The sequence below is a fragment of the Populus alba genome, chromosome 11 (genome assembly GCF_005239225.2).
Source record: "Populus alba chromosome 11, ASM523922v2, whole genome shotgun sequence".
In the NCBI taxonomy this organism is placed as follows: domain Eukaryota; kingdom Viridiplantae; phylum Streptophyta; class Magnoliopsida; order Malpighiales; family Salicaceae; genus Populus; species Populus alba.
In genome coordinates this window covers 18,275,744-18,293,034 of record NC_133294.1, presented here as the reverse complement: position 1 = coordinate 18,293,034, position 17,291 = coordinate 18,275,744, and the positions used below count along the sequence as shown (strand labels likewise).

The window sequence follows — 17,291 nt, the reverse complement described above, 5'->3', positions numbered from 1 at the left end:
CAATAGCATGTTCGGTTTTGGACACGGACGCCTGTTCCTTTTCTCGCTACCCTACATCATGACCCACTGACGTGAGGGTGAGCTTCCTTTTTTGCGCTTCTCGCTTGTCTTTATCATTTAAGATTTTTCTGCCACAAATTTAGGTGCCTCGCACATCACGAATGTCGATGGGTGTTTTTCAAAATTATTAGACTAGTCATAAAAAAAAATAAACATAGATTGTGTAGATTGTCGTATTAACAAAAGTTATTTATAAACATATTAGTGTTTATATAAGTTTAAATATATTAAATAAAAATTTATGACAATATAAAAATATAATATTAGATTTCTAACATGTATATTAATTATACATATACATGTTTAAATTAAAACAAAGAAGGATAGTTATTGAAATACTTTAAAATAATAAAATTTTTACTATTGTTAATGATAAATCACGTGTTTTTAAGGCTTTATTATTTATAATTTAATGCAATTATAATATGTATAATAAATTTTTCAAGATATAAATATTAACTATTTTATTTTTTATTAATTAATAAATAATAGATACTCATTGGATAATCAAAACTTAATTGATATTTAAATTTTTTATTCTACACATAATGAAGAGTATAAATAACAATAGCTCCGACATGTTTATACCCATTATCATCCTTAGAGCTAATGTGTTTTTAAAAAATCTAACTCTCCCATAAACACAAATCAAATAGCTCAAATATATTTATTAATATACTAAAAATCCATACAGACGTTATTATCAAAACTTAAGTGATTGTACTAATATACTAAAATATATTTATTTTGAATTATATATTTATGAACAAGTGATTAGAGCTCGAATCTCACAATGATGGGAGCTCCAAACATTAAAAATTTACTATTGTTTTCAATGAGCTTGAAATCCTTTTACTTATAGTGCTATAAAAAAAAAGGATGTCCTTAAACCGTTTACAATTTATTAAAGATTTAGATTTTCTTAAAGTTCCTCTCTAATTCCTAATGAGACTTGGTTCTCAAAATGAAAAAACAAATTCAAAGCAAGTGACGTTATTTTACCTGTTTTTATTTAATAAATAGCCCTAATTAACATGGAATTTACTAAATTGGTTATATATATTATTTATATATATAACTATTTTCTTTTTGCTATACAAATGAAAGGCAGCTAATTCTACCCTTGATATAGGATCGTTATCTGAAAATTATCTACGAAAATGTCTTCGTGATTAATGAAATCAAGCGCGTATGAAGTTTTCAGATGTTATTTCTGGTCAATAAATGATAAGTTATGCTGCTGTGGATTAGTCAGATTAATAGTATATTATTGCAAGCCATGCAGTAGAAAATCTCAGGACTTGAATTACTTTAAAATTTATTTGTTTTTGTGATTTAAAAATAATTTTAAAAAAATAAAAATATTTAATTTTTTTATTTTAAAGCAATATTATTTTTTGTATTTTTAAATATTTTAATACACTAATATAAAAAATAATTTTTAAAAAATAAAAAAATATATTATTTTAATATATTTTCAAATAAAAAATAATAATAAATATATTTTCAAATACACTTTAATATCTGCGTAGCCGAATATCGAAAAGTCACCTTTCAAACATTTATTAGGAAAAGATCAACAGGGAAATTTCCAAACTTTTGAAGTGGGTTATCCAGACCTTTCTAGAATCAAAGATTCATGAAGAAAACTTGTTTTTTTTTTTTTTTTTTTTTTAATCTTCTCGGGAAAGGGATGAAGAACACAGATCAAGACAGAGTCAAACATTTAGAAAAGAAGTTTGATAAAATGAAAAGTCAACAGGGTTTAAAGTTTGATGAAATTCAAAGAGTTTAAGTTCCATCATGCAAGATTGTGAAATGTGAAGAAAATCTCAAGTTCAAGTTTTGAGTATACCGTCACACGCTGTTGGAGTCAATAAAAAACTATTTTTAAGTATCAACCAACAATTTAATTTTCTATTAAATGCATATATATATGTATATATATATATATATATATATATGATGTGGTATTAAAAGTCTTGATAACAAAATAAAACAAAAAATAGTATTCAATCTGTGGAAGTTTAAACATAATTTTTTGAGTCGGTAATTATACTTCTTTGATTCAAAAAATACATCAGGACTTTTGTTTCTCTAGAATCACTTAGATAATAATAGTTGAAGCATGGAGTTTAATTGACACATCTTTTAAACTCTTGCTAGAAATTCATCGAGGTCGTATAGGGATTGTTTCACATGTCAATTAGTGAAGCATAAAATCATGTCAATTAGTGAAGAACACTGCCATAAAATCATCAAATATAAATAAAACAAAAAAACCATCAATAAATTAAAGTGATATTTACTAAAAGAACATAACGTCATTGTTTTATGTAGTGAATATCGAGAGAATTATATATGAGAATCAGGAAATGAAAAAAAATAAATAGACAGGTACCCCATTTTATTTCCTCAAAAAATATTACATGTCAATATTATAAACAAAATTACTGAAGAAAAATAACCGTCGCTAATATTTGTTAATGAATTCATTGGTAATATTTAAGTTATAACCTACGATTTTTTATCCCTCTCTTTAATTTCTTTTTTTTTTAATGCAAGAAAAAAAAAGCATCATTCCCTCTCATTTTGTCATAAATCAAACTTCTCATCATCATAAATTTAACCACCCCAACTCTTAGTTTATCAATATTTATATTTTAGTTTAATTTCTTGAATATTCACTACATCAAGTAAGCAAACCTACTCATTTTTTGTTAATATTTTTTTGAAGTAATATTCGTTCAGTTTCTGCAAATCTGGTATTTCATCATCTCTTTAGTTTCTGCAACTTGGTATTTGCATTTTGTTTATGTAATTTTTTTGTTTTAGAGTAATCATATAACTTCGAAAAGATATCTGTTTAGTTTCTGTAATTTGATATTTTGTTTTTCGTTGCTTTTACATTTTGGTTCTCTGTGATTGTTGATTATGGCTACTAAAAGAGATGATTTGTTTCAGTCTATGAGTGTAAGGTTGGATGGAAAGAACTATTTGTATTGGAGTTATATAATGCAAAATTTTCTTAATGGTAAAAATATGTGAGGATATGCCAGTGAAACCTATGTGGTACCTAAAAATACTATAGAGAGAGTTGTTGTTTTGATAAATGCATGAAAAGTAAACAATGCAAAGATTATTACTTGGATTAACAATTGCATTGAGCATTTCATAGGTACGCAGCTGGCGAAGTATGACATAGCAAGTGAGGTGTGGGATCATTTGCAAAAATTATTCATGCAATCAAAATTATTAGACTAGTGATGAAAAAATACATATGGATTGCGTAGATTATCCTATTAAACAAAAGTTATTTATAAAAATTTTAGTGTTTATACAAGTTTAAATATATAAAATAAAAATTTATGACAAATATTCTTTTAATAAAAATATAATATTAGAATTCTAGCATGCATATTAAGTGTGTGTATTTAAATTAAATTCAATAATATTACTTGTTGAAACACTTTAAAATAATAAAAATTTTATTGTTGCCAATGGTAAATCACATGTTCTTAAGGCTTTATTATTTATCACTTGATGCAATTATAATGTTTACAATAAATCTTTCAAAATATACATATTAACTATTTTATTTTTTATTAATTAATAAATAATAGTAGATAATAGATCCTCAAAACCCAACTAATTTTTAAATTTATTACTCGATAAAAAATGAATAGGATATAAATATCAAGAGATCCGACATGTATTAATTCATTATCACCCCTAGAGCTAATGCAATTTTTTTTAAAAATCTAACTCTTGGCGCAGAATACAAATCAAATGGCTAGTTGATTCATCAAAACTTAGGTGATTGTACTAGTATACTAAAATATGTTTATTTTGAATTATATATCTATGAAGTGGTTAGAGCTTAAATCTCAAAATGATGGGACGCTGTTTTTATTTAATAAATAGCCCTTAATACGGAATTTACATATACACACACATACATCAAACATGTTCTTAATTTACTAGTTATTTTTTTATATATTTGAATCGAAAATTATTTAATCTGTATAATACTTGTGTTGACAGATAAGCAAAGGGAGGGGGGGGGGGTCACACGAAGCTAGCTTATTTCTTTTAAAAACACCTTCAATGCCATTATTAATATCTTGACTGCCCCTCTTATTTGTTTATAATGCTCATTTTTCCTTAAAAAAATAAAATAAAATAAAAAATATATTGTTTGTTAATATTACAGGCCTAAATTCTGATTTTTTTAAAATCCCAAAAATTGACATGCACGTATCAGTATCCAACCCTGCTCCCCGGAGCGTGAACAAGGGAGGCGTCCCCGCCTTTGCTTCTCGGCTGCCACGCCATGAAAGATGGACGGTGTACCTCAAATTCATGGGCCGCGAGTCCGTGACGCTCTGTGAATCTGTCCCTGTACTCGTACAAAAATTCGATTCAGCATGATCTTTTAAAAGTTGAAAAGGGCCCTACGACATACCATTAGGCTGCTGTATAAAATCTCTGAAACAAGATACCACGTTGAGCTTAAAATAATTAAAAAATATATTAATTTAAAATAAAAAAAATTCAAAAAATTTTTAAAAATATTTTTGAAATGAAATGTCAAATACACAATTTATCTGTTCGTCCAGTATGAGCTTCACTTCCAGTTGACATGCCGTGTTTTTCGTGAAATTTAAGTTTTTTTAAAAAATTAATTTTTTTATTGTTTTAATATATTAATATAAAAAATTGGAAAGTACTCTAAAAACTACAGTTTGTGAACTAGATTTCTTTAGCTTTAAGGAACAACCTAGCAAGTTTACAGTGAATCAGAAAGAGATTTTTTTGTCCCAAGAGGTTAAGTGAGGTGGAGAGAAATTGCTGAGCTTTTATAATCAAGCTTCAAGCCAAGCCAAGGTTGTTAAAAGCCTAATTTAACTAAATATAAGCTTATGTGTGAAATCATTTCAAAAAATTAAAAATAAGTAAAATCGGATTGAAATAGGAGTAAAATTATTAAAATCAGTGAAATTATATAAAATCATGATTTTACCATTGATTTAACGATTTTATCATAATCTAGTCTCTTATCAAGCTTGTTTAGCAATGTGGTTGTAGTTGTTTTTTTAATAATTTTTCATGTCAAAATACATGTTAATAATTTTTTAAAATTTTTTAAAATTATTTATAATATTAGTACATCAAATTATAATACTAAAAATATATTAATTAAAAATTAAAAAAAAATTAAAAATATTTTTAAAATGCAGAATACGTGTGCGGTTCAGTGGTTGCTTGTCTCTGTACTTTGATTATGCAGCAAAGGACGTTTTCTCACAGCATCACTCTTTTGCTTGCCACCTGTCTTCTTTTATTTAGATAATATAGCATTTGCTTTTGTGCTGGGATATGTTTTTTAGTTGGTAACTCTTTCTCCCTTGAAGAGTTAACAATATTCCTCGATGATTAATATAATTTGATAATGCAATGTATGCCAAGGTGATAAGTGAGAGTTAAACCACAACATCGATGTTCGTCATCAACAATAAAAAAAAATGATTTGTTGGATTAGAAAATTAATCACATGAGAATTTTATTTTAAAGCATTAACCCAACGTGGTTAATTGTGCTTGGATAATTATTAATATTTAACCTTAAACGAGTTAAAATGAATTAATATTTTTAAAAATTGATTAAAAAATTAATAAAAACAATAAAATTTATTTTAATTTATATAACGTCCCAACAAATTATTTGTTTTAAATTTATTAATTATTAGTTAATAAAAAATTAAACTTTTTATTTGAATCATATATTTTAAAATGCTTCGAATTATATATGAATTTTTTTATAAAACATATATTTTAAAATATTTAATCTATATATGAATTTTTATTTGAAATATAAATTTTTTTTTAATATATTTTTAAAATTCCTTCTAATTTTAATCCAAGTTTATTTTATATTTTCTTAAAATCACGATTTTGAGAGACTTGCTTCAAGCTATACAAGGATGTACAAATGTGCTCGATACAATTTTATAAAACCCTGTCTTTAACTAAATCAACTTCACCTGCCAACCCACAATAACTCGGGAAGCGGGAAGACACTGCTGAAATTCTTGGCGCCATAACTTTTGCCAAATGAATTCCAGCGATTATGTTATATTATGGAAAGGAAGCGTACTGCTCATCCAAAGACCATATCAGATGGCGATTCCTGGCTGTACTCGTCACCTATCTTATATGAGAATCATACAAGTCGAAAAGGTTGTCAGGAAGAATCAGCGGCAGCTTATCTACATACATGAAAAGCCTTCTAAGATTCTCTCTCGTCACGGTGGCCGTGTCCACAATGTCCCGGCTGTCGGTAAATACCCAGAGATCTCCCGAGTTTACTCTCTTGAGACTGTCACGACAGAAGGGGCATGTCTGGGACCTTGCTCGCCTGCAATTCATTGCAACATATCAGTATTTTCAGGTATGGTGTAAACATAAAGAAACAAAGCAACGACCAAACACAGCATAGAACAGAGAAAGAGCTAGGCACTTGCATCTGACAAATACACCAACCAGAAAACATAATCAATAAGAACAATATTCAACTGATGAGAATTCGAGGTGGAGCCAGACACAAAAACCTTCTGCATTCTCAGCCTGCAGCAGGCCCAACAACTACGCATTCCATCTTCATGATGAGCTTTACAAGTATCATAGCGTGGGAAGAAAAGAAGGATGATAGTCAAGACAGACAAGGTCTAGAAACCTATCATAAATCAAGGTTACAAAGATAATGATGGTGAAGCCATGCCACTTTAACAAATTTATTTGAGTGACTAGAATGACAAGGCTTTTTGCACCCCAAGAGCAAGCAAGCCTCAAATTGCAGAATCAATTTCATGGTCTAGGCATTAGCCAGATAAACCTGCCTGGTATCATTATTGAATTCTTACAAAATTCCAACTTGAATTACCTGCCTTTCCAATGATTACAGAAAAACGAGTGTAATGGGATCACTTATACATGTTTCCTCGGAAATAAAAATGATATAATTCTAGATAATTCGCTGATGAACCTGCGGAAATTTATCTCCATTATTTCAGGCTGCTGATAGAGTCCTCCGGTACAATGCACAACAGTTATTATAGCATTTCCTTTAAAGTCACAGCCCAACTGTAAGCCAGGATAGGATGCCAAGGATCTTGCTAAAGTCAACTGCCATGAGCAAGAACACCTTATCTTTCCCTGGTCAGGGATTCACTATGATACATGTAACTACAAATAAAACAGAATTGAGCAATTCTAGTTTGCTATTGTATTTCACATTTAAGTGTAGAGATTGAAACCTGCATTATCTAACAGGATAAGAAGACAGCCTAATAGAAGCATATACCATGTGGTTGACACAAAAACTTGGCCAGCCTCAGAAAGCAGCAGGCTAACTCCAGTACTTCAAGAGGAAGGGAGAGACAGGGGGGGAGAGAGTACCATTCCCGGTAACATTTCAAGCACATGGCATGGTTGCAGTTGGGCAGTACTATCTTGCTATTCATCTCCATGCATATTCCACACTCTTCTTCTCTTTCAATGTCAATGTCAGTATGCTGCCTATGTTCCTCATCATCTCTTCTTCGGTACCTTTCCACGCATACTGCCTTCTGCTTCTTATCTTCTGTATCAGTGACCCCTCTTTGAAGTTGCAGTAAAGAGGGATAAATCACAGCTGGCCATAGTAGCAATGCAGATTATGATAACATGGAGGAACTAACTTATGTGATTAGAAAATATATTACACTTTAAAATATTTGGAAGATAGAAATTTACCATAGAACTCCTTGATGCTTGCTTTTCTTTCGTGAGTGAACATGGTCGTTGTGCCATCCACATAAACCTGAGGCATGGGGAAACAACCAAGTTCAGGCTTTTCTATGATTCAGTTAATTAATACTAGGGAAAACAATTCCACTGACTAATCTAAATTAACAAAGTTCAACCTTATAAATTAGGATCCTTAGCAGTCCAAGTGCACCTGCAAGATGGCAGTCTGTCCACTGAAAAAGGAAAAGAAACAGGTTTGCTGCTGGAGCATATGACATTCTCATCTGAAGACAGGCTCCATCATAATCCCTTGAAAAATCTGATGCCCTGCGCCAAAGATTGAAAGATAAAAATTTAAACAGACATAAAAATCTAGCAATAGACTCAAGTTAGCAAGCTCATAATTCTTGTCAGTAAGATACAGAAACTGGTAAAATGTATGAGCATGATAAAAGATAAAAGGAGAAAAAATTCAAAGCATACTTAAGCATAACCCCTGCCCAAATCCATCTTAGTTTCCCTTGACAATTTTTGGCATATGGGTCCACATTAATCAGGAATTTACATGACTTAACATCAAAGTTTTAAAACATTTTAAATATGTTGTGAACGGAAAAAATGATTAAAAAGGATGCTCTGTGCAAAAACATCCATTCTGAAAATCCCATGGAACCGGTAAAGTCTTCAGCTTTCAAAAACTTTAAAAGAACTGGTTGGGTTGTCCTTTACACAACTTAACTCACGCTCCAAATGACAACATCTCTATGATCCAGGTATCATTAACAAGCACATCTAAATACGTGACTGCATTGAAACATGATAGGTAGGAAGAGGGGGCGGCAATAAATAATCCAACCACGGGGATCATATCATTATAAACAACACAAACACAGTGATGACTCTGTTAAGGAGGTGGATCCCATAAATCATGTGAAGCCAAGTAAACTCAGCTTATCAAGATAAAGAAACTAGCCCCCTCTATCCTTCAACACAAACACAATGCCTTACAATTGCTAAAGCAAATGCAAAATGCAAAACCCATATGGATATTTTCAACCGGGACATCTTTGAAATGACATTTCAAGTTATAGGCTAACACGGAAAAGTTCCCAACTTTAACCACGAGAATCATTGCAACAATTTCACATATCACAAACTAATAATCCAGGAATTAAAACAATCGTGCTTGATGCTTGCCTTTATCATGAAATACAGCCACGCCAAACACAAAGTGAACAATCTAAACTCAAAAGCTAACCGCAAGAATCAAAAGCCGTAAAAAAATCCATCTTGAAAAATCTAAATACACAGAGAAGACTTGCAACATTTCAGAGAGAGAGGGTAAAAAATAACTTGAAATTAGACTTTGTCAAGCAAATTTTTCATAACAACAACAACTGGATATGTTAAATGACAATTCATATAACTCATTCTGAAAAAAAAAAAAAACGAAAAAAATCAGTAGTAGTGGTAGTGGAAGTTAAATTCAAATAAAAAAACAAAATTTAAGAACAAAAACCTAAAGAAGTTGAATTTAAGACCACAAAAAAATATATTTTAAGAACAAAAAACCAAAACTTCATCAATAAAAATGCAAAAAGTCAAATACTTCTATCATTCCATTCAAGCACCAACCAACAGAGAAAAACAATTCCGAAGAAAAATTCACACACAAAATGTAACAAGAAAACCCAGGAAAAAAAAAGGAACAACTTACAGAGTATTAGCATGTTGAAGATCAGCTTCAAGAACTTTAATAGAGTCCTTAAAAGACTTTGTCATAGATCCTATATACATATCTCTCATTAAAAACCTCAAAGCAACCGGATTCTCTCTTTCGGCTAAAAACCCTGAAAATTTTTCTTCTTTTGTCTCCACCAAAACCTCCTTTTCTTGTTGTGATGGTGGGGTTGGTTCTTCTCAGAGGAGCTTCTTCTACTCTGTTCTTGAAAGGGAAGCCATAGACAGAGAGAAGACACGTGGATTAGAGAGTGGGATGTCATGGAGCTAGCGTTGAAAATTTAAATTGTTTTTAAAAAGGAAAGAAATTTACTAATTTCGAAGATGATTCAAATGGTATTTAATTGAAACCAACAAGGGTATAAGCGTCCATTAAAAAAGGACAGGCTGATTATTTAATTCCTGACACATTTTAGGATTAGGTGGTGTTTGCTATATTCATAGGAGTTACCTGCTTCCCCTGTTCTCAACAAAAGAGACAAAAATTGTTTTAAATATTTTTTATTTAAAAATATATTTAAATTTTATTTTTTTTATTTTTCAAAATATTAACATATTAAAATAATTTAAAAATATTAAAATAAATAATTTAAAGCTAAAAAAAATTAAAAATATAGTTGAACCGTAATATCAAACAAATTATTCCCTGTATTTTTCATTTTCTTTGTTTGAATTTTAAAGATAATTTTAGAGCAATTTTCTTTAATGAATCAGGTTATTAAAATAATTTGAACATGATATTTAATTTGAATGAATATTAAAAAAAACCTCATAAAATTTGGTTTAAATTACAATTATTCATTACCATTTTTAAGTTTATACACACATTCACACTTAATATACTTCTAGAAGAAAATTAACAAAAAATATCTTATTATTTACAAAAAAAAAATATTATTATTTAATGACTAAAAAACTCATATTAAATATTACAGCTTTGTCATTAGATTAAAATATATATATATATAAAAAAAAAACAATAGCCACGTCCTTCAGTTTTTTCTCCTCTCTTTTCTAAATTCTAACCCTAAATTCCCAAATAATTGCTGGAGGAGCCAAGAGTTACAAATAATAATCGTGGAATAAAAACATGCTTTTTTTTTATTTTAAAAATATTTTTTAAAAGAAATTAAAAATATTTTTTTTTTTCTTCATACTAATATTTTTTTATATTTTTTTAATTTTTTTGATGTATTAATATCAAAAAATAATTTTTAAAAAAATAAAAAAAATATTATTTTAATATATTAAAAAAAAAAACCACTATAAAAATAACAATTAAACACGTAATAAATTTACGATGAGGCTGCGGGATTGTGGTAGAGCACATGCCATTTTTAGCGCCAAACACAAGATCGGAATTCCTAGCGCGCGCGCGAGAATCCTTTCCTTCACATACCCGGATTCCCCTTCAAAAGGCCTAGATTCTTATTGTTATTGATATTGGGATAGTTATTAAATCCGGTCTAGAATTGATTCAATTAAAAGAGCTTGATTTTTAATTTAAAAAAATAAAAAATATATATTTAATATTTTAATATTTTATATAAAAAAAATTCATGTGAATATAAACTATATATATTATAAATAATAAAGTTTAAAATAATATTTTTAAAAAGTTTTTTATCTCACATTAAAAAAACATAATTTTTTTCTTGTGAACCTAAAATATATATATATATATTAAAAATTTCAAATTTTCACATTAAAAAAATAAATTTTTTTTTTTATGAACATAAAATGTGTGTTTGTATATTAAAAAAGTTTCAAATCTCATATTGAAAAAGATATTATGTTATTATTTTAAGTTAAGTATTTAAACCAAAAATATACTTTTTTTCTTGTGAACATAATATATATATTAAAAAGGTTTCAAATCACACAATAAAAAAAAATTTTTTTAAAAAATATAAAATATATATACTAAAAAATAAGTTAATTTATAACTTCACCGATCTCTTAATAAATCTAAACTGATCCAATCATCAAGTCTTAAATCAACCAGTCAGGCTGGTTTTGCTGGTGCGAATTTAATAAATGTATATACAAGTGTCATCTGGATTTACTTCTCTCGTCTCAATCTCTCAAACTCTAAATTCAATTTTTTTATTTCCTTAACTCGGATTCTTCCTTCCTCGAATGAGTTTCAAAACTCATTTCTTGTTTATTTGATGATAAGACTGTAGTTGTTAAAAATTTGTTTTGAATATATTTATTTACGAGGGTATTATAATTAATTTGTTAAATATAAAAAGTTTTTATTGATTGAATACATAAATTATAATTTTTTAAATAATAGCAGTTAATCATAATTTAAACCAAAAACCTTTTATAATTATTGTCAAAGAGTTATTTTAACTCAAGACCTTAATAATAAAAATAGTAAAATTCAAACTCATAATTGTTTGGTTAATATAATTTTGATAAAATATCAAATAATTAATTTAATTTAATAATTTAAATTATTAGGTGAGATTCAAGATATGATTTATATAGCTTTTTTTTACATTATTCTATTTAATTTTTTTAAAAAAGAGTAAGTTAGTTTATGGCTTCATTTGTATGATTTTTTTATATGGAAATGCAGGCTGCACCCTAGAATTATAGAAAAAAAATATTTATTATATAAAATTTGATTTCTATGCGTGAGTTACTCTAAACTAGTATTATGTGTCAATTCAATAAGATGGAGTGGACAAAATCTACAAAGTGAAAGGATAAATTCTTATATATAAGAGAACACCTATATGTGAGAATAAAATAAAAAGAAAATTGACAATTTTATTAAAAATTCTCTAACCACCTTGTTTACAAAGATTTTTTTAACTTGCATATTTAATTGGATGAATTTTACAACTCGGTATTGAGTTATAAATACAAGATCGGCTTATAATATTATTTTAGATACTTAGGAATTGAGGTTTTTTTTATCAAGAAATTATTATTAATAAAAATAATAATAACTCAAAGTTCGCATTAGTTATTTTATATATAGATAATATACGTCAAGATAAATTTACTTTTTTTACAATGATTGGTGTATTTTACTTGCATGACTTATAAGGCTGGAGTAATTTTATAAAAAATAAATTGAAATAAATTATAAAATTTAATTTTAAATAAATTAAATATTAAAAAAATAAAATTAAAAACTATATTGTTCTAATGAACCATTTTTATGAGGAGAAAAACAATGATTTACCCTCCTTGGGACAAGATAAATATACTCTTTTTTTTTTTTTTTTTTTTTGTAATGTCTAGAAGCACAGGGGTAATTTACTGCCCCGGCTCCTAACAATTACTTTACCATCTAAGATTAGTATTTTACTAGGCGATTTTTAGATTGATATTCATGTAGAACTAAGTTTGAGAGTCATGTAGTCCTAATAAATCCCATCGAAAGCTTAGAAAAATAAATTGAAATCTTAATTTCACAATTTAACATGCATAAAAATAATTATTTTAAAATACCAATATACCCCATATCATGTTTTTACTAGTACAATCATTATAACTTCTATTTGACAAATATAAGGGAACATGTTTTCTTTTATGAGAAGGGGAAGGTAAACTCCCTAATGAAAGTATGGTTAGCAACTTACCTTAACTCCTAAGTTACACCAAACATTTTTTTTTTTAAACCATTTTTTCCACCAAACAAACACAGCTTTAAGGTAGGAATTTGTAGTGCAGTAAAAAAGATGCATCAGTCCATAACTGTACATATAGTCTTGAAACCCGGTACGGCTCGGCAGGTCAACCTAGAATCCTACCGATCTGAGACTGAAATCAGACCGAATTAAAAAAAAATAGAAAAAAAAAACTCAGTGTAAGCCAGCTAACCTAGTTAAGATCTAATTTTAAATTCATTGATTTTTATTTTATTTTATTTACTAAAATGATGTTATTTTAATTTTTTATTTTAAAAAATTATCTAACCAATTTGATAATCTAATTAAAATTTAAAATCTAGATCTCGAATCGAATCAGTTACTCGACCGGATCTTAAAACTAATACCGCACGCTATCCATTTTCTCTCGTCGATATAATGGGAACACCCGCTTTAGTTGACTCTGTCTACCACTTTTACCCTTGCTTTCGGTTGCCTCCAGGAACTACTGATCGTCACTTATTTCCTCATAGTCGATTATTGCCCTACATTTCCAGTTTATTTGCTAATATACCCTTCACCCCTAAAATTTGTTTTGTGACTTTTGTCTCGAAAAAAACAAGTAATGAAAAATTAAAAATTAATATTCTTTAACAATCAAGTGTTTAATTACTGTCCATAATTTACATTTTATTATTGCAGAAAAACTCTAAATCGTATGGGGTTTTTATTATAGCCCATGTTACTCTAATACCAAACATATGGTACGGTGGATTACCGCAATGTTTTATTTTTTCTTTTGTTATTAAACTTTTTTTTTTTATATATTTCATCTTTATAAGACCAAATTGTTGGTGGATTTAAGTAAATTTGTTAAGAAATAATAAAATTTAAAGATAAGGAACTAGAGTTAAAAAGATTGAGAAAATAGATGACATTTTTTAAATTAGTATTAAAAGTTTACTTTATTTTTATTTTTCAGTTGATACAATTTTTTATTTCTTAGATCTTTTAAAATTTAATTTTGATATAATTTTTTTTTAATATATTTTTCCATTCTTGATTCAAGAGAGAAAATAAAAACTTACTGAATTTTAATTGAAAAAAAATCTTGGTTAACAACAATTTCAACTATTAAAAAAACTTAATTTTGTTATTAATGCGTTGTATTTGACGAGAGAGATTTTTTTCCTTTAATAATATAAAAAAAGAAATCAAATATGAGAGAGTATTTTGTTTTTTATTTGGATTTAAGTTTTTATGATGTATTTGAGATTGTGGCAATAATTATGATTTAAAGTGTTTTTTGCTTATAAATATATAAGATAATAATTTTTTTATTTTTTAAATTATTATTGATATTATCACATCAAAACATTAAAAAAAAATTAACAAAAAAAAAAATATAATACACGTTCCTAAAATTGTCTTCTAGAACGGTCAAAACTTAAATTTTACATAGTTTTATCTCTAAAATTTAAAATTATTAAAGGCAAGATATTTTATTATTATTATTTACAGGGGCTAGCCTCACCCTGTCTCCATCCCTATATATATGGTGAATAATTAATATATATATATCATCTCGTGAATAAAATATCATTGTCGGATAGATAAGCATGTCATTGCATTGTCCCTTTCGCTATTTTCCCTTTATTATCATTGTCTGATAAACCGATTTTATTACATTTATTATTATAAAAAAATATATTTCTTTTCAATCTAACATCACAACTAACGAATATAAAATCCGGGTTGGTTATAATTTTATTTAGTTAATTCGAGCTAGCTTACTTTTAAATTTTTAAATTACAAGTTTTTCTTCCTAATTTAATTAATTCAAATTAATTTATTATATATATATTTTTTATATTTAATTTTATCATTCTATATTTAATAAAATGAGAATTCAGATACATCACTTATTTTTATTTACAAAAATATTTTCTCAACATGTTATCATTATTATTTTTTTAATTTGATATATTTATCATTATTATTTACTTTTTATTGCCTAATTAAAATAAAAATAATTTATTTAATTTAATTTAATATACAACTTGGGTCGTACATTTTTTATTTCTTTGTAAAACATATTTGCACTCCATAAACATAATTTTTAAGTAAAAAAAACTTGTCCTGTTGCACAACGAGACACGACTAGTAATAACCATGCTTTAAATCATTACAAACATCCATTAAATACTCATTGGTGTTTAAAATTAATTTTTTTATATGTTTTAGATTATTTTAATGTATTGATTTTAAAAATAAGTTTTTAAAAATAAAAATTTTTAATATATTTTAACATAAAAATCATTTAAAAAAAAAACTATAATTACACTTCCTAACATCTGTAGTAATCAAAATAAGGGCAACCATGTCTTTTTTTCTTTCATTCCAAACTCTTGCCAAACTAAATGCATGCTATACTTCGCAATTATTGATCAATCCTTTTCCTTTTGTGATCCCATTCTCCTTCATCAAGTTACTGGATGTAGAGGCATCATTCTCAACTGATAATTGAATCTTGGTAGATAGCTAAGCTCATCATTGTTCATCATCAAACTCATGATGGATGATTAACCTTTGAGTGAGTTCATTCGAATAACAGAGTTAGGAATCAACCCTTATTATTTATTTATGGTTATCAAACTTGATCCAGGATTGATTAGATTAAGAGATCGGGATCTGAGTTACATGGTTTGACCTGTGTCAATATAAAAAAATAAAAAAATATTTAAAATTATAATATTTTATATAAAAAATTAAAAAAAAAATTCATGTTAATAAAATAGACTATATATTATAAATAATTCAAGTTAGCACAGGCTTATCCTATTTTAAAAGTGGTATGATCCATAGGCAAGTGAAGTGGTTGTGAGGAGAAGTCAAGAATGAAACCAGGCGATGCATTGGGTTTAGCCAGTCAAGAGCTGGGCCTGACCGAGACTAGTAGGATGTAAGCTTCAATTCTCTTGCGGCCCGTGTGGCATTGGCTCATGCTTGAGGGCCAGATCATGCTCCAAATACTGGGCCCTTCGTAAGATCATTCCTAAATAATAAAAAAAAATCTTTAGGGTTACAATAATTTTTTAAAAATATATCAAAATAATATTTTTTATTTTTTAAAGATTAATTTTAATATTAAAATATAATAACATAAATAAAAATTTATTTTAAATAAATAAAAAATTTAAATTTTGATTTGAAATGGATTAAGTTGACTCAATTATAAAAAATAAAAGATTTGAAATGGAAAACAAAGAGTTAGAGTTAGAATTAAAACTAAGGAATCTAATTGTTTTTTTATAATTAAAAAATAAAAAATAAATTTGTAAAAGAATACGTGAAAACATCATAAATATATTTTTCAAACTTAGTATATTTATAATCTTCTAGTTCTACAAATTAAAAAAATATTACATTTGAATATAAAATCCAATCTTTTCCTTTTCTTACCCTAAAATTTTAAAATATTAGAGAAGTACTTAATTCTAATCAACCTCTAGTGTTTTTACGAGAGACTACAACATTTACCAAGGAAAAATATGACAAAAAAAAATTAGTTTTTTTTCTTTTTAATTACAAGATAACATGCGAGAAATACAAATATAACATCAAAAAATATCAATTGATTATTTAAAAATTATGATAGATATTATTTTTTAAAGTATTTTTTATTTATAAATATATAAAAATATATATTTTAAAAAAAATTAATGTCAAAATAATATAAAACATATAATTTTTTACTTTAAATTATTATTATTATTATTATTTAAAGAATAGCGGGCTTGTAATGAGTAAAGGGCTGTTTAGGAACGCGGTTCAACCTGTGTTTCTAAAAAATTTGAATTTTTTTTTTGCTAAAATTGAGTGCGGTTTGTATTTTTTGGATTGTTTTGATGTGATGATATCAAAAATAATTTTTTAAAAATAAAAAATATATTATTAACATATATTTCGGCACGAAAAGTTATTTGAAAAACAATAGTTATCATACTGTGAAAGACGCTATAAATTACGAGGGTAGAAGCAGAACATATGATGTTCAACGACGTGTCGTCTTCTTTGTTTCCCTCTGAGGTCC

At 27.1% G+C, this 17,291-nt stretch overlaps 1 protein-coding gene across 2 annotated transcripts; it reads right to left on the bottom strand.

Moving 5' to 3' along the window:
* Nucleotides 1-6,044: 6,044 nt before the first annotated feature.
* LOC118031326 (E3 ubiquitin-protein ligase AIRP2) lies at nt 6,045-9,877 on the bottom strand. Of its 2 annotated transcripts, none has more exons than XM_035035695.2 (5): nt 9,565-9,875; nt 8,024-8,174; nt 7,854-7,920; nt 7,518-7,752; nt 6,045-6,477 (listed from the first exon to the last, which is right to left on the bottom strand). In XM_035035695.2, the coding sequence occupies exons 1-5, from the start codon at nt 9,651-9,653 to the stop codon at nt 6,267-6,269; spliced, it is 753 nt and encodes a 250-aa protein (XP_034891586.1). In that variant the 5' UTR covers nt 9,654-9,875; the 3' UTR covers nt 6,045-6,266. The 2 variants fall into 2 exon arrangements, with proteins under 2 accessions (XP_034891586.1, XP_034891587.1); XM_035035696.2 differs by having other exon boundaries at nt 6,275-6,477; nt 7,423-7,752; nt 9,565-9,877.
* Between the last annotated feature and the right edge of the window lie 7,414 nt (nt 9,878-17,291).